This window comes from Lissotriton helveticus, chromosome 7 (genome assembly GCF_964261635.1).
Source record: "Lissotriton helveticus chromosome 7, aLisHel1.1, whole genome shotgun sequence".
Classification (NCBI taxonomy): domain Eukaryota; kingdom Metazoa; phylum Chordata; class Amphibia; order Caudata; family Salamandridae; genus Lissotriton; species Lissotriton helveticus.
In genome coordinates, this window is record NC_136068.1 from 121318208 (window position 1) to 121345575 (window position 27368).

A 27368-nucleotide genomic window follows, 5' to 3' on the forward strand; every position below is an offset into this window, starting at 1 on the left:
AGCAGCTCCATAGTCAGGACCTGCCAGAGGCGCACAAACCAGGAAGCTATCGGCGGTGCTTCAGCCCGCTTCCAGTACAGAGCAATGAGTTGTTTGGCAGCGCCTAACATGTGAAGGGTGAGGATCCAGTCGCTGCGCGTGAGGGCCCTAAGTGTGGGGGGTCGAATGCCCAGCAGGAGTGTGCAAACCTCTTCAGGGAGGGGGAAACCCAACACCTTCTTGATGTGACTAAGGACCTCTTTCCAGAAGACAGCCAGGGTAGAGCACGACCACCAGATGTGTACGAAGTCGCCAGTCGCAGTACCACACCTCCAGCACAGTGGGGAGGAAGTGGGGAACATTTTGCTGAGTCGCAGGGGGGTGTAGTACCATTGCGTGAGCATCTTGTATGCGTTTTCCCTCTGCGGGATGCTGTGATAGGTTTTGGGAATGTCAGTCCACAGCCTAGCCCATTGAGAAGGTGAGATATCGGCGCCAGTTGCCGACTGCCACTGCCTTTGGTAGGGGTGCGCGGGCGGAGTGGTGGGGTGTTGCAGGATGTTGTATATTTGGGAGATGAGCCGCTTCAGTCCCCCCAGGGAGCGTGCCAACTTCTCGAATGGAGTGTATGCCCTGGTAGCAGCCCGAAACATGTCGTCTCCCGAAGTCCAGTGGCGCAGCTGCGCATACTGTAAGCTGGCGGTTAAAGGGAGGTTAAATTCTTCCCTGCAGTCTGGCCATGATTTAGGCGACCCTCCCAGAAAGAGGTCCCCTACAACCCTGCATTCTCCTCGTGTCCAGCTCTCAAAAGCCCGAGTCCGGGCAGCAGGAGGGAAGTGCAGATTACCTGCAATGGGGGTGTGTGGAGAGGGGAACGTCGTTAGACCCTTAGGCACTGCCACTCTGTCCCACACGTCAAGAACCGTCTTTGTCGGGACCGCCATGTATGCACTTCTGGAGCGCGCCACACGCGGCAGCCAGGGGAGATCCCATATGGTGCGCCCCGTGACTACTCGGTCCATGTGGAACCAGTGCTTGTCGCTTTCGCGTGCACCCCATTCTATCACGAACCGAAGATGCGCCGCCCAGTAGTAGTGGAGGAGATTTGGGCAGGCGAGACCGCCCCTGTCTCTCGGTTCCATGAGAACCTTCTGCGAGAACCGGGGTCGCTTTCCACCCCATATGAAGGACGTGAGGTCACGTTGGAGATTCCTGATGCAGTGGAGCGGGATCGGGGTGGGTAGGCACTGGAAAACATATAGAATACGGGGGAGGACCGACATCTTGACCGCGTTTAGTCGCCCCAGCCAAGAGATCATCAAGGGCTTCCATTTCCTCAGGTCCGCCAGAACCTCCTTGCGGCAAGAGGCCCAGTTTCTCGATGACCACGAGTCGAGGTGGGGCGTGAGGTCCAGACCCAGGTATTTGATGTGATCTTCTGCCCAACGGTAGGGCGCGACTCCCTTCAGGAAAGAGACCTCCTCCTCGGGGATGGTAAGGTTAAGAGCCCAAGATTTGGTGTGGTTAACCTTAAGGCCGGACGCTTGTTCAAACAGCGTGAGGGCTTTATGCACCGCTGGGAGAGAGTCCCGAGGGCGCGTAAGAGTAAGGATCAGATCGTCCGCGAACAGTGCTACCTTGTTGGAGCGCCCCCCGTGGGGGATCCCGTGAATGTCGGGCGTGCGCCTAATCAGCTCCGCCAGGGGTTCCACCGCTAGGGCGAACAGGAGCGGTGAAAGCGGGCATCCTTGCCTCGTGCCCCTGTGGATCGAAAGCGGCGATGTCAGTTGGCCGTTGACCCGAATTCTGGCCTGCGGCCCGAGGTACGGGGCCATGCACCTAGAAATCATGGTAGGGCCTAGGCCTAGTTTCCGGAGGACCGCCCGCAGGAAGGACCAATCCACCCGGTCGAAGGCCTTTTCCGCGTCTAGTGAGAGGAGGCAGGCCGGGATATCCCAATGCTGCACCTTCCCCACCAAATGTGCCAGCCTGCGAACATTGTCGGCCCCCTGACGATCCCGTATAAAACCCACCTGATCCGGGTTTACTAAACCCGGCATATACGGGTCCAGCCGTTTGGCCAGGATCTTAGTGTAGATCTTAAGATCAGTGTTCAGGAGGGCGATGGGGCGATAGGAGGCACATAAGGTGGGGTCCTTCCCAGGCTTGGGGATCAGGGCGATTTCCGCCAGGCCCATGTCAGGGGACGGGCCGGTGGTGTCCGAAAAGGAACCGTAGAGCCGCAGCAGGTGCGGACGGAGCTGGGTTAGGAACAGGCGATAGAAGGCCAACGGCAGGCCATCCGGTCCCGGGGTTTTCCCAGTGGGAAGGTCTTTGACAGCTTCCGTTATTTCCTCCTCCTGCAGGGGGCCCTCTAGTGTAGCTGCACACGCCGGAGACAGTGGAGACCCCTCGAAATCCGCTAGAACGGCCTCCCGCGCCTCCGCGGAGGTAGGCTCCTCAGCATATAGAGAGGTGTAGTAAGCGACAAATGCGGCCTGCTTGGCTTTCTCAGTGGTGGCGCAGGTGCCGTCCAGCCGCTTGACGTTGGCGATGTGGGCCCTAGCGGCACGTGCCCGCAGCCTGCCGGCCAGCAGGCGGCCAATTTTGTCCCCGCCCTCATAGTAGCGTTGTTTGAGCGCCAGCAGGGAGTGTTCCGCCTTGTTAGTGCGCAGAGCGCGGAGTTGCCCCCTGAGGTTGGCGAGAGCTCTCTTTGACGCCCGTGAAGGGGAGTCCCGGTCCCGGGCCTCCGCTTGTTTGATCTCGCTAGCCAGGTCGGTTTCCAACTTGAACGCCTCCTTCCTCCGCGCCACCGCCAGGGAGGTGATATGGCCCCGAATGGTGGCCTTGAAGGCATCCCAGATCGTATGAAAGGGCAAGTCAGGGGTGTCATTAACAGCGAAATACGAGTCTATGGCGTCACGGATGCTGGCGACGTCCTCCGGGTCCCGAAGGACTCTCGGCGGGAGCACCCATCGGCGTTCACGAGTGGCATGGGCCAGGGGGTCCTGCAGCAAAAGTTCCACGTGGGCGTGGTCTGACAGGGAAATGTCGGATATAGCGGCAGCTAGGGAGTCTCGGGCCAATTCAAGGGATGTGAAGAGATAGTCGATACGGGAGTACGTCCGATGGGAGTGCGAATAAAAGGAGTAGTCCCGGGTCCCCGGGTTGTGGTAGCGCCACACGTCCACGAGTCCCAGATCTATAAGCTGCGTTCTAAGGGTAGCGGACATCGCTCCCGTGCCATTGAAGGAAGCCCCCGCACGATCCAGCTCAGGGTCCCAGACAAGATTGAAGTCTCCACCCAGGATCACGTTGGGGTCACCCGATGGGAACTGATCCCGCAGGAGTGTCTGGAGGTATTTGTCCTGCGACTGGTTGGGCGCATATACACATCCGAGGGTAAGCTGCATACGACCCACCTGCACCGTGGCTCGGAGGAAACGCCCGTCAGCACTCTTGAAGGGTTTCGTGGGCCCCCGCCTAATGCCAGCCCTGCAAAGGATTGCCACCCCCGCTGTCTTGGTGTCGGAGGATGCCCAGAACTGTGTGGGGTATCTAGGGTGTGCCATGCGTTTGGTGTCTCCCTTGAGAAGGTGCGTCTCCTGGAGGAGGATAATGTCAGGGGAGTGGTGTAGGAGGTAGCGCCATATCTGATTCCGCTTGTTAGGGGAGTTGAGCCCTTTAACATTGAGTGAGAGGACCTTCAAGGGTGTAGGGATGTTCGCTGTCATAGTACCAAGGGGGAGTGGAGCAGCGCAAGACCCAGTGTAGCAAATCCCCCCGCAGCCAGGGCAGCGGCAGCCTCACCTCGCCTCCAGCGCGTCAACCCCCGTAGGACCCACCATGCCACCCCTCCGCAGGCGCGTGGAGAGAACAGTAAGAGAAGGCAGAGCAAGAGAAAAGTAGGAAGAGATGAGAGAGAAGGAATATAAAGGGCGCAAAGAAGAGGCATAACCAAAACAGGCCAACAGGGCCAGTGTTCATTGTCCCAGGTACCAGTCATCCTCTACCCGAGGGTTTGGATGAACTCAGGAATGTCACTTCCTATGGAACAAAGGGAGGGAGCAGAGATCTGGGTAGATGAAATGAAATCCAGTCGTCTCGCAGCTCGTCCACCCCGCTGCCGCTAGGTAGTCCGGGGGTGAGTCATGTGTCCGCATGAGCAGACCTGTCGCCAAGAGGGCACCGAAGCTCCGTGGAGTGGTGCAGGACCCAGGAGAGGTGTTGTCCAGTGTCAGATGTTCCCGACCCCCACAGGGAGGGGGAAGCCACAGGGGCGGCCCGCTAGAGAGAAGGGGAGGTCCCCCTCCAAGAGCAGTAGGAACAGGCCGCCGTGGTGCGATAAGGTAAGTCCGTGTGCCCAAGGAGCGAGTGTAGGCTTAAGGCAGCTCGGGTCTCAGTGGTCACGATCAGTGGCCTTCTGGTGTCGTAGGACGGTCCCCGCCCTCAGCGCCAGAAGCGGGAAGCTGTGAGTCCTGCTCCCCGCGGTCGCCCTCGAGGGAGCGAATGTGAGCAATAATGTCCTGCTTGGCCTGCGAGGCAGAGAGGGCGTCCACAGGGGGGGACCGGCGACGTTTACGCACAGTGGACCAGTCGGGTCGCGGAGGAGCCTTCTCTAGGTAGTGAGAGCGGGCTGGGCTGTGATCCGGGGACTCCGGCAAGTCAAGCAATTGCGCCGCTTCCTGGTAGGACCGGAGGGCTCTTCGTTTGCCCTCCCACTTGAAGATGAGAGCAAAAGGGTGGCCCCATTGATAGGAAATGTTGAGGGTCCGGAGCTTCTCCGTGATCGGGCGGAAGACCTTCCTCCTGTGGAGCGTGGTGGGGGCCAGGTCCTGGAAGATCTGGATCTTGTGGCCTTCGTACCGCAGGTCCGGGGCGTCCCTGGCCGCCTTGAGTATGGCCTCCTTCTCCGTGAAGTAGTGAAGTCTGGCGACAATGTCCGGAAGGAGGCCGGCTTTGCCCCCCGCTCCAAAGACTCGGTGAGCGCGGTCAAGACGCGGTGGGGGAGCGTCCTCCTCCCCCCGCACCTCTTGCAGGAGTAGCGCCACATAGGCCATGGTATTAGTCCCCTCTTCTCCGAGTGGCACACCCCGTATGCGGAGGTTGTTGCGGCGCCCCCTGTTTTCCAAATCCTCCTGCTTGATCTGGAGCTGGATGTGTTGCTCTTCGAGGGTCGCCACTCTCTGCCAGATCTGCTCGAGGTCGTCGGTGCGGGAGTCGACCGTCTTCTCTAGGCCATCAACCCGGTCGCCGAGGTCGGTGACCTCCTTGCGCAGTTCCTTGACGCATGTGTGGACCTCCGTCCTGAGGGACCCAATTTCGGACTTAAGATCTGCCATGAAGGAGGACATGAAGGCCTGAGTCACCGGAGGGGAGTCGGCCGGCGGCGGAGGCTTCTCCCCCGATGGCGGGGGACCCCCAGAAGATGGCGACGAGCCCGCCTTACCCCACATGGAAGCCACAGATGCACCCCTGGTCGTCGCTGGAGGGGGGTCCGGCTTGGTCCCTCTGCCCCGAGTCATGATCCACTCGGAGTGACCAGGGATAGTGAGATGAAGGGCAGGCTGTCGCGTGGATCCTCCGGGTCGTGACGTAGAAAAGTTCAGGGGAGGTCGCACCAGCGCCTCGGTGGTCAAGCAGCCTAGGTCCTACGATCAGGGGTTCGGCGAGGGGCGACTTCCACAAGCCCGAGGTAGGGCAGGCCCGGCTCGTTGGTGGCAGGTTGGGCTCGCCTGAGCAGCAGGGGTCCAGGACGCTGGGGGGTCGCTTGTGCAGGCGAGGTGGTCCAGCCGGGGAGGCACGCTGGCAGGGGGGGCCGCGGAGGGCCGTCGCCGGCGGATGTCCCGCGACGGGCTGTGTCCAGGGCCCACAGGCAGAGAGCCGGAGAGTGTGGTCAAGAGGGTCCCCCAATGCGCCACCAACCCTACGATAGGCGGGGGCGTCAGGCAGCTAGGCAAAAGGTGGCTGAGGCAATGTACCGGCAGGGCCGTGTGGGGAAAATGGCCAGGAGCAGAGGCTTGCAGCACTGGGGCCCTTCAGGGTCCGGGCCTCACCCACACTCGAACTCCAGTCAGCCCCCCAGCCCGCCGCCGACGTGTCCAGGGTAGCAAGGTACGCAGGCAGGGATCGCGTGCCCAGGGAAGCCAAGGCACATTCCCCAGACGCGCTGCAGCCAAGAGCTCACCTAGGGGCGAAGATGGCGGGCAGATCCGCGGTCAGGTCCCCACCGCCGGGCCCCTCCAGGAAAAGACAGGGGGAGGGGGGGGCGGCGCTGCAGCTCACCGGGAGATCCCTCGACGGATGTGAAGGTCGTGGTCGGCGCTCGCAGGAGGGAGTCCTCCGGCGATCCCTCCGGGTCAGGCCTGGTGTTCCCGCCAAAGCCGGGGCCTCCCGTAGCAGCGGCGTCCAGGCGATCGCTGCGTCCCTCGCTGGAGGCAGTTCGGCACCCGCAGCCTCAGAGCAGCCGAGCAGGCAGCCGGTGGGGTCCGCTGTAAGGACGCAGCCGCTGGAGGGGTCTGGGGGCCTCCGGTGTCCCCCGCAGACCGTCACTTCAGCCCGCTCCGCTGGGATCGGGACAGGCGTCCCGCCTGCAAACCCCGCGGCAAGATGGCGGCCAGAGGCCGATCTCGGAGGTCCCCGGGCTCTGATCGCCGATGGCGTGGACCTCAACGGCGGCAGTCCGCCACCGGAGGGGATCGCTAGCAGGGCGGCAGCGGTCAGGGGATCCCCAGGAGCAGGTACCCCCCGGAAAGTCGCTCAAACAAGCTTAGTAGAGCAGCGGGGCGACGGAGCTCACAGGAGACGCGTCTGCTCACATCGCAGTCTCGGCCACGCCCCCACCTACATGATTTTTATATAATGCAGGAGCTTGGGCTACTGCCCACTTTCTTGCAAGTGTATATTTTTTATGAATTGGAATGTGATTTGAGAAGGCAGGCATAATCATTTCTTCGCCATGAGGGCACTCCCTGACAAACTTTGGTGGCCAGTCCTTTTCAGCTAAAAGGATGTCATAGCCTTTGGAAAGATTATCCCAAAATAGACCCCTTACTTTCCTAGTCTTATCTCCCTCTATACGTAATGTTATATCGTATATTTTATGAGGTTTGGAACTCTGCTGTCTGCAGTTTCCACTTGAATGTATTCATTCGTGTCCACTGTCTCCAGATGATTCATCAGGGTCTTGCGAGCTATGGTCACTTCTCTTGCGCTGGGCCCACTCTCCGTTTTTCAGCTGTGTCCTCAGTATCCTCGGCATGTTTGACTATTTTAATGCTGGCTACCTTCTTTCTTGGAAATTGTCATTTTTTAGTTTGATGAGCAGGTTCTTTGTCTTTGGACTTGACGTGCTCTTCCCTTTGTTCTGACCGTCCTCTTCTTTCCGATTTCTGCAAGGAAGTCTGAAAAGATCGAGAGGGTCGTGTATCAATATCTTGATATCTATCAGGTTTCTTTAAATTATCCCTATTTCTAAGGTTGTATCTTTTCTCAGAGGGCTCCCTCTAGGGAGACTTGTGTCCTTGGTCCGGAGATCTTTCTCTTCGCCGAGGAGACCTTCCTCTGGGCTGGAATCTTCTTTCTTTGGAAGTGGATTGTTTATTTCCATCCCAGCTCTTTTTTGGAGTGTTTAGATTATTTTTAATGAATATTTTTTCAGGATTTTCAGTTAGTTGGGGTTTTACTGGTTTCCCACCCAAATTATCTCTTCCTAGTTCTTCATAGGATTTTTCTATGATTCTGGCAAGTTCAAATGGTTGTTCTGCTATATCTATTTCTTTCAATTTCTGGCGGATCGCCACAGATGCTGCTTCCCCTTTTATGTTGGCTAATAATATAGCCGAGACCTGCTTGAAGTCTTTTAGTAATTTCATACCCAGAGTTAAAGCAGGTTCTGGACCGTATTCACTTTGAATCTGTCTTAGTACATCGGGTATTACCGCCATGGACGGAACGCCATGTGTTTTTGTGTAAATGGAAGCAAAGACTGTGCCCCTTTTGTGTCTCAGTCTTCCACATGTGGTGCGATCCCCATTGGAAGACAGATAGTCAGAATTCTGTGTTTCTCAGTAGGGGTAGTATCCGGAAATACTGCCTCTATTTGAGTGATTTTTTGTGCTAACCAGAATGGAATTTGTTCCCGTTTTATGGGTACTTTACCCAGACATGATTGTATGTTCTGTGGTGTAATTTTGTTTGTGTTCCCCTGATGAGGGGTCAGCTGTGGAATGTTAATAGCTGGTTGGACTGTTGAAGTCCGCATTACATATTGGACTAATTGTCTATGAATTTTAATCAGTTGTTTTAGCTGTGCTAAAAGTTCTGATATTTACATTTTTTCAATGTCTGCATGTGCTGGCTAGAACCGGCCACGTAGCTCCTGGTCTACCTAGTGGACCGAGCCTGGTGATGTGATTATTATGTTTTAGGGCGCCATTAAACCAGAGCAGGTGTTCTTGGTAATTTAGTGAGATTTCCACCTCCTCGAAAGGGGTGTATTCATCCGGTGGTTCCTCTATTTTGTAATAGTGGAATTCGTGTGTGACAGCATTTGCTGCTGGAAAGTTTATCCATGAATAGAACACCTCTGTCTGCCGATATTCATGTGCCTCAATTACGAATACGACTATACCACCTCTCGATGTTAGTCCATTGTCTATAAGTTTAAGAGTTATAGTTTTTCTTATGTTGACCGGAATGAGTATAGCATTCGGGTCGGTCTGCAGGAGACTATTGTCATCCTCTAGGAGTCGAGCTGCTATTCTAGCTGTCTCTCTTTCGTCTTCACTTTCTCCCATTTTACTGACAGAAAGGTTTTTGTTGCAGATCAAGTTTCAAGAAAACAAAGATTAGGTGCACAATATTTTTGGAACACTGTATCCTTCAACGTTGACTAAACCAAAAACTATACATAGGATTCTTATCCTACTAAGTTTTCGGCGGATTTTTTTAAACCTTTTACCCACTCCAGACGTCTTTTGGAGTATTTACGGGAAAAAGGGTCTGTGTGAAATAGCACGACTGAGTTACTCTAACGTCTTGCGTTAGATTTATCGCCTTACCAAACGTTGGGCGCCATGTAGTGTAGTTCCTATATTCCAAATAGGCTCTGCGCATTGGAATAATATATTCAGCAGTGTAGACGTAGGACTGAGGTTATCTAGGTCTCTACTGACTATATTAGACTTAAGGTTTTCCTGCTAGCTCAGAGGTCACTAGAAACTTTCTCGAATAAACGAGGAGGAGTTCAACCTCCCTGGATAGACAAGAAGGGATTAGCTTCTGACAACCGTACAACATGACAACTTTGCTCTCCCTGAATAAGAGTATATCTCTAGAGTCGTGTGAAAACAAAAGACAGCTATTTCACTCAGTCAAATGTGCGTACTTAGTTTCACCAGAATGCAGAGAAAAGAGAGACGGGCGTTTTCAATAAAAGGTGTTATTTATTGAGCAGTCTTCTTCCTCATACAAGAGAAATGAATTGCCACGATTGTAATGCTCATGGTAAAGTAAAGTGCGTACAGTAAAAGTAGGATTATAAAATAATACTGTAAAAGCATTGATATGGTTTCTTAGCCATATGATACTTTAAAATAGATAAAATACATACGCCTACCCCGGTGTACCTGACCTAAGCCTAATACGTGGGAGGGAGTAAGTAAGTAGCAGTTTAAGTTAAGTTTGTTTTGCCAAGAATCTGACTCAAGAATTCTCTGTAAGGGTTTAGTCAGCTCCGTACCTGGGTAATAGAAAGCAGGAGGTCTGGTATCTCTCTCAGGACTCGATATCACAGCAATCCGCAAGGGTAGGCTGGAAACGCCCGAGCTGGATTTCTCGGCAGGAGAAAAGACAGCGTCTTTCTTAGCGCGTCAAGGAGATGGGGCAGCTTCCGTGGGCTCTCGCATCAGCTGGGCTCCCGGGCAAGTAGATTGCTGCTCTGCTCCAGAATCACCACTGTGTGTTTGCTTAAGGCAACGTTGGTATATTTATACCTGAAAGGTGCCTGGGTTTGACGTAAGGTTGGACATAAGACGTCAATAAAGATGTCACTAAGAACTGGCCGTTCTTACAGTGCTTTACAGGAGTTCTAGGACGAAATCAAAACAATAGCAAGGGGGATTTCCCAGGTTGCTGGAGGCTTGGTTTTGTTTAGAGAACTCAGTGTGCTTTACTAGGGGGCCGGAGAAGTAGCCTTGCTTAATGTGACGGCATGTGCTACGACTGAATTATGGATATGATTATTATGCTGTTGTATGGATATTATTGATTATAGCGGACAAGGGCATAAAATAGGAATATCGATTCAGGTTTCCTAGATAAAACACTACAAGATCAATGAATGAACCGTAAGACCCACATAAAACAGTTTGCCTAAAATATAAAAAATCGGTTCATAAATCTTTCCACAACTTCATCAGTTTGTAGTAGAGAAAAAACAGTTTTAAAGACCCGGATTTTGAACATTTAACATATGTATTATACCTTTTTTCAATGCTTATTTATGTTGAAAAGATGGCTCGTGTTGCCAACCGTTTAGGTTGGTATTTAGTGCCTGATTACGGTGGTAGGCAGACCGTATCGGACACGGGACCGCCAGACAGTCTGCCGGCGGTTCCAACATAGGCATTACAATGCGACCGCCACCACGGGTGTCTCAATGCTTATATATTTTGTATAGCGGCATGTGCTGCTGGCTGCAGCACACGCCGAAAGACAAAAAGGGGACTTTGCACATATCCCTGCACTACGTGGCAGGCAACATGGGGTGCCTGCCAGATGGTGCAGGGATATGTTGGGGTGCACCATAGGTGCCCCCAGGTCCCATGTCTGGGGGAGAGGTAAAGGGGGTCCCGCTATGGCCTCCAAAGTCCCTTTTTGTCTGCCTTTTCATGGTGGGCGTAAAGTGACATTGAAATCCCTACAGCGGTGCCATTGTAGGGAATGCAATTCTCTCCAATGCACCGGCAGGCTTAAGGAGCCCGTCGGATGATTGGCGGGCAAGCGGTGAACTTGGTTACGATGGTGGGGAGACCGCCACTGACAGCCTGTCAGTGGCGGTCTCCCCGCCATTGTTATCAGGGCCTGATTTCTCAATCAAGTTTTTGGTATTTTTAAAGGATTCTCATTTATCCCATTCCCCAATCTTGCTTTTGCATGAGAGCGGGTGAAAATGGTAGTTTAGTCACAATAAAAAAAAGATGGTATGCTTGAATTAATCTCAGCCCCTGGGGACCACATTCCAGTCCATTATTTTCCATCAGACTATGCCATTCTAGACAGAGATCTATCCTATGCAAATCATTCTGGAACCTGCTTCAAAAGAAGCTGTCCATCCCAAACTGCATGCCAGGTCCCCTCTAGATGGGAAATTAAGCACACGCAGATCAGTTTCAGTTTATGAAGGCTTTGTCAGTGAGGTATAGCTTGAGTCCTGTGCACAGTGAGCAAGGGACCCACATCAAGGCATACCCATTGCAACAGGAACAGTAACAAACAAAAAGTGATAGATTGAGTGCTTTAATTAATTTCAACTATTGGTGATCACTTGGACCGCATTGAGGTCCACTGTGGTTTTTAGCCACTATGCCACTCCAAATAGAGACCTGACATATGCAAATGGGTCTTGGTCTTGCTCCAATAGGAAAAGTTCAGGCCGAATTACCAGATCTGGTACCTCCAGACAGGAACCACTCAGTGAGTAGGTTGAGTCCAGTGGCCCAGTCAGCATAGCACCCACATGTGGGCATACCTGTCACACCTAGGGCATGAACATCAACCAAGTGAAGGATGGAATGCTTGAATAAATCTCCGCTGCTGGCAATCGCTATGATTGCATTCCTGGCCATTGTTTTCCACCCACTATGCCACTCTGGAAACCGGTCATATGCAAATTAGCCTTGGTTCTTCTCCAGTAGGAACAGTGCAGCCAGAACTGCCAGGCCAGATCTACTCAGATGGAAGAACAAGCACCACCAGACCAGGTTCGCCCTACTTAATATTCGTCAGTGAAATAAGCTTGAGGGTATTTAGACAGAATATCGGAAACAAAGATATCGTGGGACAAAATATCTTGTCAAGAATATCAAGAACCAAAAAATTGTGAAGGTAGTTTTCTATAAGTAAGCAAAGTTTTCCTATCTATAACTTCACATATATGTTCCTTCACAATATATATATATATCTTCAAGTTACGTAGATGTGGAGTTAAGAATAGTAAATCTATACTTACGTATGTGCACTTACCTTCTTGATATTTTGGTCCTCAATATTTTTGGCGTGATAGCCAATCCACACAATATTTTTGGTTCCAATAATCTGTCAGTGTTCCAAGCTTACTTCCAGTGTCACAGAGACCTGGGACCCACATCTGGGCATACTTTTTGCTCACAGTGCAAGAACATCAACGAACACAACTATTAGATGTTATACTTTAAATAATCTTAACCACCTGTGATCGCTTAAACCACAAGTGGGTGAAAAACAGTAGTCATTACAGTCCACTGTTTTTTAACCCTCTATGCCACTCTAGACCAAAACCAGTCATATGCAAATCAGCCTTGGCCATGCTCCAGTAAGAACAATTCAGCCTGAACTTCCAGCTCAGGTTCTTTCACAACGGGAACATAAGCATACAAGGCCTGTTTAAGCCTACTTGTGCCTTTATCAGTGAGGTATGGTTTGCGTCCTGTGGGTTGCTTGTATTCCTGTCTTGAAGGGTCCTGGCCTGGCACTTCAGCCTAGAGTGTTCCCATTGGACCAGGACCACCAATTGATTTTAAGGGCTCTGTCTAGAGTGGTGTAGTCCTGTAAAACAGGGGACTGGAATGTGACCGAACAATCTCCGGTGGTTGAGATTAATGCAAGCATTTCTTGCATTACCTTGTTGTTTGTTTCAGAAAACACTCTAAGCGCAATGGGTATGCCAGGATCTAGGTCTTGTGCTCACTGTTCCACAGGACTCAAACTGTATCTTACTGACAAGACCTAAGAAGGTCAAAGCTGCTACAAAATGATGGCTATAAGTGGTTAGAGTGGGGAAACTTGACTAATTTCTCATTATAGTCAAGTTTTGTTTCAATACCATCTAACACTCTAAAGCATACAAGGTCAGCCAAAAAGATATAGGCCATCTCAGTACTGAATGTAAAACTCTGTGCTGAGGTTTATGCTGAAAATTGTTCATCAACACTAAGAGATCCATATCAGCCAGTACACAGCAGCTGCCTTTATTAATTTCGGATATGAGAATATCTGTAATCAACACCAGAACAAGCAAGAACATCATGGGTCACTGGAATCGAAATCTGTATGAGTTTCTTGATATTCACTAACAAGCTTACTTTTTTGCAGTATCCTATTTTGCAGTATCCAAGGGGACACTGCAACGAGATATCAAGATTATATCCATCTCTCACATGATCTACAGTCTAATTTGCTGACTTGATTCTATTATTGTCTTTTTAACCCAGTCTCAAGAAATAAACCAAATGATCGCAAGCCAGCCCACGGCCATGGACTCGGTCAGATTGCAGGTCTTTCTTCCACCACAACATGACATACGATACCCCCCAGATCCCCTAGGACGTGCGGAGGTAAGTTTCTACTGTTCCAGTACTTTTTATTTGTTTTGATAGAACTGGATAAAGCAATGGGCAGCTTCAGGGTTAAGAGAGAGACACAGGAGTTACACATAAGTGATGCATTAGAGAAGGGTGAAACAGGTATAAAATATTGACAGAGGTTCAATGAAAAAGTCCTCTTTAATTAGATGTACTCTTGAAATGGTACTTGGCCTTTACAACACAGTTGTCCAGATGTGTTTCTTACACCACACCATTTCAGATGTGGCTCAGACTTATTATTTTTTTGTTCAACACAGCGGAGCAACTAAAGTTGCTGGGCTGCGTTGTGCAAAGGAGATAAAGCAGTACAGAGACATATTTACTAACAAGCATTGGCAAAGCCAATATGTCTCACCTATGCAAGAGATATTGGCTTTGCCAGTGTATTTTAGCCATGTTGTAGTCCAGCGTGGCTGCTGTTCACCATGGCTAACAGTTAGTGGCATAAAGGAGAGTGGTTTGGAGTGTCATGGAGTGGAATGGCAAAGAGTAGAGGGGAGTGGCAGAGAGTGTCATGAACTGGAATGGAATAGTGTGGAGTCACATAGAGTGGCATACACAGGAGTGGTATATAGTAGATGGGGCCAGTGTAGAGTGCATTGGCATACAGTGTTGCAGAGTATAGTGGCATAAAGTGCAGGCGCATTGAATTCACTGTCATAGAATGCGGTGGCATATATTACAATGGTGCATAGTGGAGTGGAGCAGAGTGGAGTGCCACAGAGTCGAGGGGAGTAGAGTAGAGTGGCGTACAGTGCAGTGGCATACAGTAGAGTGGCATAGAGTGCAGTGCCATAGAGTGGAATAGCACAGAGTGGCATAGAGTGCAGTGGCATACAGTGGATTGTTTCAGAGTAGAGTGAAGTGGCATAGAGTGGAGTAGTGCAGGGTAGAGTGCAGTTGCGTTGTGTGGCATAGAATGTAATGGCCTAGAGTAAAGTGATGTAGACAGTGGCATAGAGTACAGTGATGCAGAGTAGATTAGCTGGTGTACAGTAGATTGGCGTAGAGTGCAGGGGCAGAGAGTTGAGTGTTACTGGGTAAAGTGCCTTGGCTTAGCGTGTATTGGCATAGATTGCAGTGGCCTAAAGTGCAGTGTTGCAGAGTGGCATAGAGTACAGTGGTGTAGAGTGGAGTTCTGCAGAGTGGATTGTGTGGCTTAGACTGGAGTGGTGTAGAGTGCAGTGGTGTAGAGTAGAGTGACGAAGAGTGCATTGGCATAGAGTACAGTGGTACAGGGCAGATTAGAGCGGTATAGCATGAAGTGGCACAGAGTGCAGTGGCATTGAGTGGGCTGGTGCAGAGTGCAGTGGCGTGGTGTAAAGTGCAGTGGTACAGAGTAGAGTACAGGGGTGTGGAGTGGTGCAGAGTAGAGTTTATTGGTGTAGAGCTGAGTATGCATCTTTTGAAAGTGCACTGCCAGTACAAACAACACATTTTAAATTGAAATTACCATTGCATTTGCACAGAGATACAATTTTACTAATAAAACAATACAGTGCACAAACAAAAATGTGTGGACATTGCATCACCTAGTGTAATGATTTTTTGATCATATTAAAGAATTTCAGACAAACAGAATGGTGCTAGGTATATTGGTGCACACTTCAAAATCAGTGTGGTCAGTGGTTATGCCTAAAAGGCCATATTTTAATTGTCCATGTGTTGTATGGTGCTCTGGAGGAGGAAGGGAAACATTTTCCAAGTTGAATTCAAAAATATCTGGAAGCACTCAATATTAGATCATATGTTGAAGTCCTGGTATCAACTGTTCTTTTTTGCAGTATCCAATTCTAATCCTTACACTCGGACTTTCCACTTGCCCAATTGCCAACACGTGTTTCGTCTAAGCTGTTTATTGTGACAGCAGACTTTCTCAGGGCTCATTCACAAAGTATACGGGCATGGTTATCGTGTTCAGGATATCTAGTAAATCCAATAGAATCGAATCCCAGTATTCTAGACTCTAAACCAAACAAGGGTATGAGACAGGATCAAAGTCTCCTTGGGGGAGTAGTCCCATTGTGTATTGAGTCACGGGCATTCTGATACCTCATACCCTTATCAGGTTTATATTCTAGAATACTGAGATATTTAAGCCATGATATAGAGCTAATCTATTTGCTATAATTACCAGATTCAATTCAATTAGATTTACTAGATATCCTGAACACGATGACCATGCCCGTATACTCCAGCCACGGCTCGTGCAGGGCGTTACACCGGGCGGTGACGTCAGGCAGAGGAGGGGCAGGGTGGGGGGTTGTAAAATGCGGGATATGGACAATTACAGGTAAGTACGGGGGAAAAAAACGAATTTCTTTGCGCGCGCTGCATCACATTTGGCGATGCAGCGCGGGCAGCGAAATTTGTTTTTTTTCTTCTTGGTATTTACCTGTAATTGTCCATATCCAGCATTTTACAACCCCCCACCCTGCCCCTCCTCCGCCTGAGGTCACCGCCCGGTGTAGCGCCCAGCACGAGCCGTGGCTGGTATACTCTGTGAATGAGCCTTGAGGAAGTCTGCTGTCACAATAAACAGCTTTGACGAAACACATGTTGGCAATTAGGCAAGTGGAAAGTCCAAATGTGAGGACTAGAATTGGATACAGCAATTAAAGAACAGTTCATACCACTACATCGACATATGATCTATTATTGAGTGCTTGGAAATTCGTTTTCATATTAAAGAATTTTTTTCCAACACACTTCAGAAATAACAAAAAATGTGCTTCATTTGTGTTCCTAATTCTGATATATTCTGAAATACTTACACAGTTCATTTAAATGCTGTCTTGTACTAGAAAAAAACTCCTTCCTACCTCCAGTATCTAGCAAGATTGTCACATAAATCCTCTCACTTTAAAGTCAAAGAAATAAAAGTAAACAAGCGCCCTCAGAAGACAACTCCTGACATTGTTTTCAGTCTTTGAGTGCACAGCAAATGTGACAAGATAAGAACAAAATTTAAAGGTCTGTTAACAGAAAGGGAGTTCATGGAGAATACTTTAAACACGGCTTAGGCAACGGGAGGGACAAAATGAACGTCGCTAGCCTTGAGCAAATAAAGCCAGCCAATAGAAAGCCCAAAAATGTAAGTTACAAACCATAAAGCCAATGATGATCAATGGGTACAATGCATTACTAGGTCAACTTTCTGAAAATCCCCAAGATTTATTTAGCAAACTAGACAGAGGCGCTGTCTGGTACACGGTGGCCTAAAAATGACCTGCTGCTGCTCTCTTTGCCTGCATTGGTTCACAAACAGGCTACCCAGGACTATGCACAACCTTTCCACCACGACGAAGAGGTGTGTTTATGCTGTCTAGCATATGGTTTGTACTGGAAGCCTACCTTTGAAGTACAAAATCCTGTGCCAGACATTGAATGTGTGCTGTACAGTGCAGCACACATGCAATGTGTGTAATGTTTAGACAAATAAAAATATTTTTCAAAGTTAGTGCCCGCCTCAAGGATGCTTTATTTTTTCAAGCAAAGCCTAGTCTGACTAACTTAGTAGTTCAGGCTTAGCATTTAAAACTATGGGTGCTTGAACTGTAAAGCCCACGTTCGACCCAAGTAAAACCAAATTCACTCCAAGAAGCCAAAGAAGCAGCTCAAAGCACTAGTTGTGCTGAAATAAGGCACCTTTCCAACACAAAATGCCTTTTCTACTGGAAAGTAAATGCTCTAGCAAGAGTGTGTGCCCTCTGAAAGTAGGTGCACAAAAATCGATTTGCAAAGGCAAATTCCCAATTCTGATTCCAGGAATCTGGATTTGTGGAATGTTTGCAATGCAAATTGTAAATACCAATTTCTGACAATATGGTGGTACGCCCCCAATCTTAGTTTTAGTGTTAGGGGAATCTTTGGAGGTGTTTCAGGGTGGGTATGCATCTGAAAAGTTAGGAAAACTCACAAATCTGTATGTTTGTGAGTAATCACATGGCCACTATTTCTAGCATCCTGCTGAGGGAACTCTCAAGTGGTCAAACACAAGAGCATCAGTAAACTAAACTAATCTGCAAGTAGTTCAAAACACTGCAGCCCGCCTTGCCCTCATTAAACCGGCACGTACCCCATCTCTTCCCCTTCTACGTCAACTACACTGGCTTCCTATCAGAAAACGAGCAATGTTTAAACTTCTATGTACTGTGTTTAAATCGCTCCATGGTACAGGCCCTTCTTATCTTAAGAAGAAACTTGAACTTTATCTACCCGTGCGTCAGCTGAGATCTAGCAATCACAAGCTCCTGTGCACCCGGAGAATTAAGAAAGCCAAAATAGGAGGTCGGGCTTTTTCTCATCTAGCCCCCGTTCATTGGAACAGCCTCCCTGATGAGATTCGTGCATGCTCCAACCTGCCAGATTAAAAAAATTGCTTAAGACCTGGCTGTTCTAAGATCCTTCTACTCATTAGATGACCACTTCTTAGGCGCCGAGATATCCCCTTGGGGATGATTCGCGCGCAATACAAATGAGTAAAATAAATGCATTTCCATGGCTGGAATCGGGGGGGTAAGCATCCCAACATTTAATGTGTGGGAGAAAAAAAAGTTGCATGCAAATTTACATCATATTTTCAAACTCCTTAAGTGTAAATATTATGCGAGTGAGTACTCCAGAAAATGTTCAACTGGTGTAAATCTCTAAGCTGCTAATGGGATTGTTTGGGATTCCCACATAAAATTAACATCAGGGAATGACACTTCTGGCTTTTCTCCCACCCTCTGTGAATTGGACCCAGTCTCAGAAACTTGCTGGGATGTAGACATAATAACATGGATAGCCAGAACACCTATACTCAAAGACAGAAAGAGTATGATGGGTGTGTGCTCAATGACATGAATGGGGTGAGCAATGGGACTTGTCGAGAAGGTGGGCTGAGCAAGCTGGGTTGGAGGGATGTGAATCAAACATTCATATAGGTCTCTTCTGCCTCTTTCCCTTCTATGGAGCTGCAACATGTCCGGATTTTCCCGCACGGATACCACTGCGTCAGGTGTGCCCACACAGGTCAAACATTTTAATGGACACCAAAACATTTTGAAGCATCTACATTTTAACATTTTTGCAAAATAGAGTTTATATATTATTTTACATTTCATAAAAATTTTAAAAACACATTTCAGAATTTGAATATTGAAACCCCTCAACAAAGTGATCTTCGTGGGATCAGGTATCTGAAGCAAGTATTCAGTTTGATTTTTTATTTGAGAAGCATGCATCCAGTTTGATTTTTTTATTGGAGAAGCATGCAATAAGTTTGATATTTTAATTGAGAAGCATGCATTCAGTTCGATTTCTTTTTTATTTTAGAAGCATGCATTCAGTTTGATTTGTTCTTTGAGAAGCATGCATTCAGTTAGTTTTTTTTTTATTTGAGAAGCATGCATTCAGTTTGATTTGTTCTTTGAGAAGCGTGCATTCAGTTAGATTTTTTTTATTTGAGAAGCTTGCATTCAGTTTGATTTTTTATTGGAGAAGCATGTAATAAGTTTGATATTTTAATTGAAAAGCATGCATTCAGTTAGATCTTTGTTTATTTTAGAAGCATGCATTCAGTTTGATTTGTTCTTTGAGAAGCATTCATTGAGTTAGATTTTTTTTATTTGAGAAGCATGCATTCAGTTTGATTTGTTCTTTGAGAAGCATGCATTCAGTTTGATTTTTTATTGGAGAAGCATGTAATAAGTTTGATATTTTAATTGAAAAGCATGCATTCAGTTCGATCTTTGTTTATTTTAGAAGCATGCATTCAGTTTGATTTGTTCTTTGAGAAGCATTCATTGAGTTAGATTTTTTTTATTTGAGAAGCATGCATTCAGTTTGATTTGTTCTTTGAGAAGCATGCATTCAGTTAGATTTTTTTAAATTTGAGAAGCATGCATTTAGTTTGATTTTTTATTTGAGAAATATGCATTCAGTTTGATTTTTATTTGACAAGCATGTATTCAGTTTGATTTTTTATTTGAGAAGCATGCATTCAGTTTGATTGAAAAATATAAGTTGAACAATGAACTACTTGTGCCCGTATTCAAAGAGGAAAAACTCATGAACACACAACACAGAAATAACTTAGTAGGCTGACACACAACCTCATTCATTATGCAAGACACTCTTGAAACTAGTTTTGGAACGACTTAGAAATGCTGAGCTTTAAAAGGAAACTTCCCACGGGAGTCTGAAGGGGAACTGAGTAAATGGAAATTATGTTTTCAAAGGAAAAAATATGAAACGTGAACATTGGGCTTTGTTGAATTTAACAGAACATTACTGTATATCTTCTATACTTAAATTGAAAAGCACGCCATCTTACATTTATATGCAGATTCCTTATGAACAAGAAAAACGAGACCAATCACCATGTTCGACATTTTGCATAGTAAAAAGTACCTGTCTCCCAGGAGGGAATGGAGGTTTTTGACTTTTTTGTGCCTCAGCCCACACAACATTCATGTGTGTGCATTGAGGGTTCCCCATGACATGGAATGCCACCAAGAACAGGGCTTTACGGTCTGAGGAGGCATCCCATGTGCACGGTAGAGGCTCCTAGTGGAAGTGCTACCAGGCAGTGACGTGGGGAGGGGGAGGGGCAGGGTGGGGGTAGTCAATACCGGAATATGGATGAAAGCAGGTAAGTTGACAATTAAATCAATAAAACGAATTTCGTTACGCGCACTGCATTGCATTAGGTGATGCGCGTGCAACGGAATTTGTTTTATTGATTTAATTGTCAACTTACCTGTATTGATCCGTATTCCAGTGTTTACTACCCCCACCCTGCACTTCCCCCACCCCACGTCACCGCACGGTAGCACTCCCATCAGGAGCCGCTACTGCATGTGCACCCTGCTTATCCAACAAGACTTCCTTCAGCTCGCTGGGATGCAGAGACCTGATAGTTGAAGCAGCAACATAGTATAGTGTCAGGACAGTTTTTTTTATCTGTTGCTTGCCAAGGGACTTGCATACCGGACTCTTCCATGTTTTTAAGGGTGGATTACCAAAATATCATGGTAAAATATTGTGCTACAAAAATATTGTGTCAAAAATATGATAAACTCAAACATCTTGTGGGACATAATATATAAAGAAGATAAAAATATAATTGTTTAGGTATATCCTATTGCTTTTTAATATATAATTGTATATAATATAGTTTACTTTAATATAGTTGTATTAAATATTGATTTTGAATTGATGCAATATTTTATTTAATATATATATATCAGTTTTTTTATTTTTAGATATTAGTATTATGATAAAAAGAATTTTAGTATGCCTTGTAATTTTTAATGTGTAATTTACATGTTTCATATTCAATTAGTAATTTTTAATTTAGTAGCGGGTTGTTGGGTTTGTATGGATTTAGGGTTTGAAGTTATTCAAAATATAAATTGTTAATTTTTAAGATTCTTTTCCATTAATTAAACATTAATTGGTAATTATGTAAAATATTTAATGGATAAAATATGTTATTTTTGTGTTGTGGTAATAAATTGGATTGTTAATTAATTTATCAGTGTATTTAATACAATTTTGCAAAAGAGTTTTATATGTATTATTTGTTTTTATTTTATTTGTTCTATTTAATAATTAATCTAACATTAGTAATGCTATATTGATAACTATTTTATGTTTGTGGGTTTTGTTTTGATAGTAAGCAGGGAAGTGTATTTATTTTAAATATTTTCAATTATTTCTATATTTTTACATACATTTTGTTGTATTCAATGTGTTTATCATATTACATTGCATTTTATTTATCTATAATTATGTAATATATTTGTTTATTTTATTTTGAATATATTTAAATATTTTAAATTAATTATGTATTTTTTAGGTTTAGGATTTGGAACAATATATTCTCCAAAGTTTAACATTTTCCTTACTGTTGCTAGGATCGAAGTGGGAATAGTAAATATAACACCTTGAAAGTCCAACACTTTCCCTGCTTTTGCATACATTGGTGTAGGAATAGTTAATCTAACCCAACGAAGTCCAGCAATTTACCTACTGTCACTTAGTCTAGAGTGGGAATAGTAAATCTAGCCCTTCCAAAGTTCAACACTTTTTCTAGTGTTTTTTTTATTGTTATTATTTTTCTATTTTTTATTTAATGTTTAAATTATTGATAACAAATTGTAATTTTTAATTGAATTGTTTTTTTTCGGGTTTTCATTCAGTTTTTAATTAAAGTGTATTTTAAGTTTAATGTATTCTTTTTTGTATGTATGTTTGTAAATTTTAGTTATGTAATTATTGCTATTTTTAGTGTAATTGTTTTTTTAATTTGATTAAATAGTTATATATATACATGCATGTTGTGTATATATGAAGTACAGTCCAATATAAAGCGCTACATTGCATCAATACCATCACAATCAAAATAGTAGCAATGTATGAGTGATGGCAAACAGCAAACCGGCATTAAACCGTCTTGTTAAAAAAAGACTTCATACACAGAACCAATAGAAATATGCAATAGCCTAGTGCAGCACTACACATGAAAAGAAAGAGATTTGTTAAATTCCACTCCCGACCTCAAAGTGCCACACCCAGTCACAGGGGCCAAGACATAGACTGGGGTGCACGAGAGGCGCCCATGGGGCAGTGAAAAGGGAGAGGAATGGGGATTGGTAGGGGTATGAAGAGAGAGAAATCACAATATTTTGTCAAATAATCACCAAGAGAGGGACTGAGTGTGTATGTTTTTGTCTTTGTGTATGTAAAAAGTTGTGGTGAAATCAGACAGACCTCACCATACCTGATTCAAAATACCTGCACTCAACAATTTACCAGAAAATACATTTATTAGGGGGGGTGTAACACCCCAAACACCCTCTTGAAGCTATGCCTCTGGACATAGATTTGGGGCTGAGGTGGAAGAGAGTGTTGGAGTTACTGGATACCTTTTTCAAAGCAGATGGAGAAACACAGTAAAGTAAAACCTGCTGTCACTGATAAAACAAAAAGTGGATCCTGATAGATAACACTATGGAGATTTAATGCAAGGAAGAAAGAGACATATAAAAAGCTCAAAGAAACCCTGTGTGGGCAGTTCAACCACAACAGAATTCTGGACCAGGACCATTATGCATTCAACTGGGCATGCATTAAACTCTGTGCCATGAGCCTGGTAAATAAATGATGATGACTGAAAAATCTGTTATAACATTGTACCTTCAATATGTTCACAAAGGACTGAATTCAAATGTGGGTAACTGAGGACTTCCTGTCAACAACCACGCAATGGAGACTCCTCAAGACACTAATTTCAGGAACAAAAATTCTCGCGAGAGAGAGCCAAAGTAGATGAGTGGGTCAAAGGCAAAGCGTTGCCATTGAATATAAGACAGAAGAGCAAAGGAGAAGGGATGCAACACATTGAGGGTAAATCTAAGAAAGGAAAAGACAAAGTACATTGTACAAGTATAATGATCGGTCGTCAATAGGACACTATGGTGAAGAAGAGGACATAATGCACTTGTTAAACGGCGCAGACATGATAAGAGCAGAGTGAAGCAGAGACCTGTCATCCAGGGATGACCAAGCCGTAAAAGCACTCATTAGCAGCTGTCAATATATTCAGGCAATCACAATTCAGAAATCGGCACCCGAGATGGACATGGATATAGGGAGGGACTGATCAATTTCACAAATGGAGAATACAGATGAGACCCACTCAACCAGAAGGAAGAAAGCAAGTGACACTCATCCACAACTAGAAGACCATGAGATGGCAAGGACTTTGAGACCGTCATATCTGCACCTCCAGCCAACACCCAAGGAAGAGGGGGACATGAAAACAGCTGGGGTGGATTGGTGAGGGGACCACGTAAAGCCATAGCAAACCAGAGCATTTTCCCAAAATCACTGGGATTAGCTGAGCCACTAGTCACACCGCTGTCAAGAAAGCCTCCCCAAGGTCAGCACTTAAAGTGTGTCAGAGAGCATAACACCACACTTCGATGGGTATCAATCACTACTAGACAGAATTGAGACTTCAGAATACTAAACACCAATTAAAAATCTGTTATTGCTAAAATTGACATTTGATATGTCATTTAACATGGCAGTTATCCTTTTTTCTTGCACTTTTCACCATCACGTACGTTACTTCACAGCTTTCCCTCTTTTAAACTCGTTTGTTCACTTGTCAAAGAAATTTCTTTTTTTTTTTTTTTTTTTTTTTTTTTAACCCAACATGCCAATACCCTTATCACCATAGGCTTTTAGGAATTATGACAGTTTTCTCCAGTGCAATATTTAAATACCAATGATTCATGTACAGTAAATCAGAGGTTATGGTTACTCTACTCCAGAATCGGCCATCATGTCAATGTCAATATTACCTAAAGTCACTTGATAGAACGGCCCTTTAACCTTCTGATCCTGAAGTTCACTTACTCCAGGATCAATAGTTAAAATTAACTTATGAATTTCACCCTGTAAGCACTCTCTATGAACACAATCTCCTAAATCATTACTCTCCAGAGGTTGCACATTACTGACTTGAATAATACTTTCGCCCTTGCACAAGGATTGGAAATGACAAATCTTGTGGCATTACATGCATTTTTTTACCCAACGCCGGACATGTTTGACTGTTTCCTATGTGTGCATGTGAACCACATCTAAAACATATTGGAGAAGGTTTCTTCTGAACATTCTGTAACCTTTGTTTTTGACTGACAAAGAATTAATAGATCCATAATCATGAATTGCATTATTAGAGAATTACTCGAATTTTCATATGAAATACATTTAGAGGAAAACAGTAGCTCTTTCTATACTTTTGGTCATGTCAGTCACTTCTGTAAGGGATGGATCCCTGCAACTTAAAATGTGTTCCTGTATTTTCTTTGAATTACAACTGTAGACAAATTAGTCCCTAATGTACACATCGAATCAAGCTCCAAAGTTACAGATAACGGTTAGACTCCTTAAAGCAGAGATGAACTCATCAATCGTCTCATCAGGATCCTTTTTCCTTTTTTTTTTTTTAGTATTTTTATTTTATTTTCACCTGGTATGGGACAATAATACATTCAGAATAATTTCATTTCATCAAATAAATCATATACATAAACAAACATATGTAAGTCAGCATTCAATTTGCTAAAATTATTAAAGATGCTAGACTATTACATCGAGATCATCTAAGCAATTAAAAGTAGCCTTTGAAACAATCCTTTCATTCTAAGTCCTGTGGTAAATAAATAAATAATACCCTATTTTTGAATGAATAAATGAATAACAGATAGCTCAATAAATAAGAGTCAAGATTCGAGGTAGTAGGAGTTTTGCAGGTTTAATACAGCATAAGGACAGGAACAGGACGACCTGCACGGGAATAGGATGGCAGCTGCCGGGGACAGGATCGGGAATGACGGCGTAACGGCTAACTTTTAATAACAGTACATGAGCATATATACATAACGCAAACACATAGCATTACATTACAATAGGCGTAGCAGTGGGTGGAGCAATAGGCGTGACGCGTAGCAGTCGCGAAAGATAAGGGTGAAAAGAGGTGTAACAGGGCGTATACATAGACATGTGATGCAAACGTAACAGAATATGTCATGAATGGGGCGGAAACCATGGAGGGGGCTACCTGAGGAGCCGGGACCTCTAACCTGATGGTGCGCGCAAACTGGCAATGACGTGTTACTAGGAGAAGCTGGGGGCTTCGAACTCTGTGCTAGGAGCAGAGACTGAAGTCTGGAGAGTCAGGGCGACATGTACCTAAACAGTATCTAGTATCTGATGTTTAGGGAACATGTTGATATAAACTAGAAGTCAGGAGGGGAAAGGCTAACAGACACTAAGACTGGACCATGCATTATTCTACATGTAGTGCGTGATGAAGAATATTAAATGACCATTAATACAGTATTTCTCTAACATGGGGCCGTAAAGGCTAGACAATGACGGAAACTATTGATGCAGTTCAGTAGTTTAGGAATGCAGAGAAGGAGGACTGAACTGATAATCTGGAATCATAACATACTCTTGGCAGACTCAGAGGCAGGGCCAAGCTGAACCGGGCACTGCGAGGCAGGCAGTAGGTGAAGGGTCGAGGATACAGGTGGGGGTTGTATCACTCCTCCGCGGGGCTTCAGGAGACAGGAGACAGGAGCTGAATCTGGTGTCCGGGCCCTTTTGAGGCCTAGAAACGGGGACTTTACAATGAAATAACGTGCACACTGAGAAACGTGGCAACGTAGCTTTACATAGGCCTGATATTCGTAGTATTCACGAGAACTGGAAACTGCCATACTAGAGGTGGACACAACTGTAATTGCGTCTTTAATCAAACATGGGGAATAACATATGCATATTAATCATGCACACATAACATATGATGGATGACACGTAGGGACACAGAACATGGCAAAATTTACTTTTCCACATTCCCTCCTTGTCACTACGTTTCCTTCAGGAAACATCAATATTGATGATACCATCTATCATTTCATACAGTATCATTTGCTCGTCTCGAATTTTCTTGGAACGGGATTTAGAACGGGGCTTGGGACTGGGAATACAAGAGGTAGCACAAATGCCGCAAATCGCAGGGCCACATTGTATACAGAGGCAGCAGCTGAATATAATCGCTACTGCAATACCTAGAAAGGACAAGACTTTCCATCCCCAGGCGGAAATTATATTCCAGAACCAACCGGACCATGTCCAGGTGCCTGGATCTTGGTGTAACAGATGGGCAATTTTATGGAGTCTGGTTATAGCTGAATAAACAGACGGTGCGTTATTTGGAATGAAAATGCAGCAACTAGATCCGATGACTCTACAGGCCCCGCCCCTATCGGCCAATATGACGTCAAGGACGAGACGATTTTGCAAAACTACAAATCTCATAGCAGATTGCTCTTCGGTTAAGTTACCTAGAGCAGAGGCAGTCTCATTTACTACAGCTTCAAGGGTTCTGGTTAACCTACGGATTAGTTTACTATTCTGGATAGGTCCTATAAAGAAAAAGAAACCTCTATTGAAATCTGTATACTGTTCTAGAGCAGTTTCAGTATAATCGACAATTGGGGACTCCCTTCTATGTCTAATGTGTACTAGATGTGTGTTTCTATGATAATCAGATGGGGCTAGGAAAACTGGTGGCAGTAGGAAGGCAATGTAACAGGTTCCCTCCCAATCGAGGGGCAGACGAACATATGCGGTCTGACCACAAATAAAATAAGAATGACGTGAAGCTTTGAAGATAGATTTCCCACTGTCACTATACTTGACAATAGTAGTACAATCACTATGTCCTACGTGTACGGAACCATTATTTCGGACACATAATTCGCCTTTGACTGGTAGTACTGAAATTGCAGGTAAATCTGGAGTGGAATCAGACTGAACATTCAGGACCATGAAATTCGAAGAATAATTACCTAAATTGTAAACTTCATTTTCTAGATCTAACCCAATTCTATGGGGGAGACCTTGCTTGTCTGGAAAACATGTATTGTTAAGAAAAGACATATCTGTTGAGGATGACGTTAACGTGGACCATGCTCCACACGAACCATTATGTGAAAACGGATAAGGAAAAAGTGGCAGAACTCCCTTCGGTGTCTGGAAAGGGGGGAGTCGACCACACACCCAACAATTAGTGGCATTGCTGGTTTGGTGTGAGTAATGTAGCATGCGGATAAAAGAATTATTTCGCATAGCGAGGCGGTAAGAGAGTTCATGAGGAGGCAGATCACTAAACGTGTGCTCTACTGTAGCATT

General features: G+C 45.6%; 1 protein-coding gene across 1 annotated transcript in view; it reads left to right on the forward strand.

Annotated features, from left to right (window-relative positions):
- Positions 1-27368, forward strand: part of LKAAEAR1 (LKAAEAR motif containing 1) — a 129933-nt gene that overhangs the window by 90001 nt on the left and 12564 nt on the right. The window contains exon 3 of the mRNA XM_078650432.1: positions 13452-13574. Coding sequence (XP_078506558.1) covers positions 13452-13574 — 123 coding nt within the window. The remainder of the gene's footprint in view (positions 1-13451; positions 13575-27368) is intronic.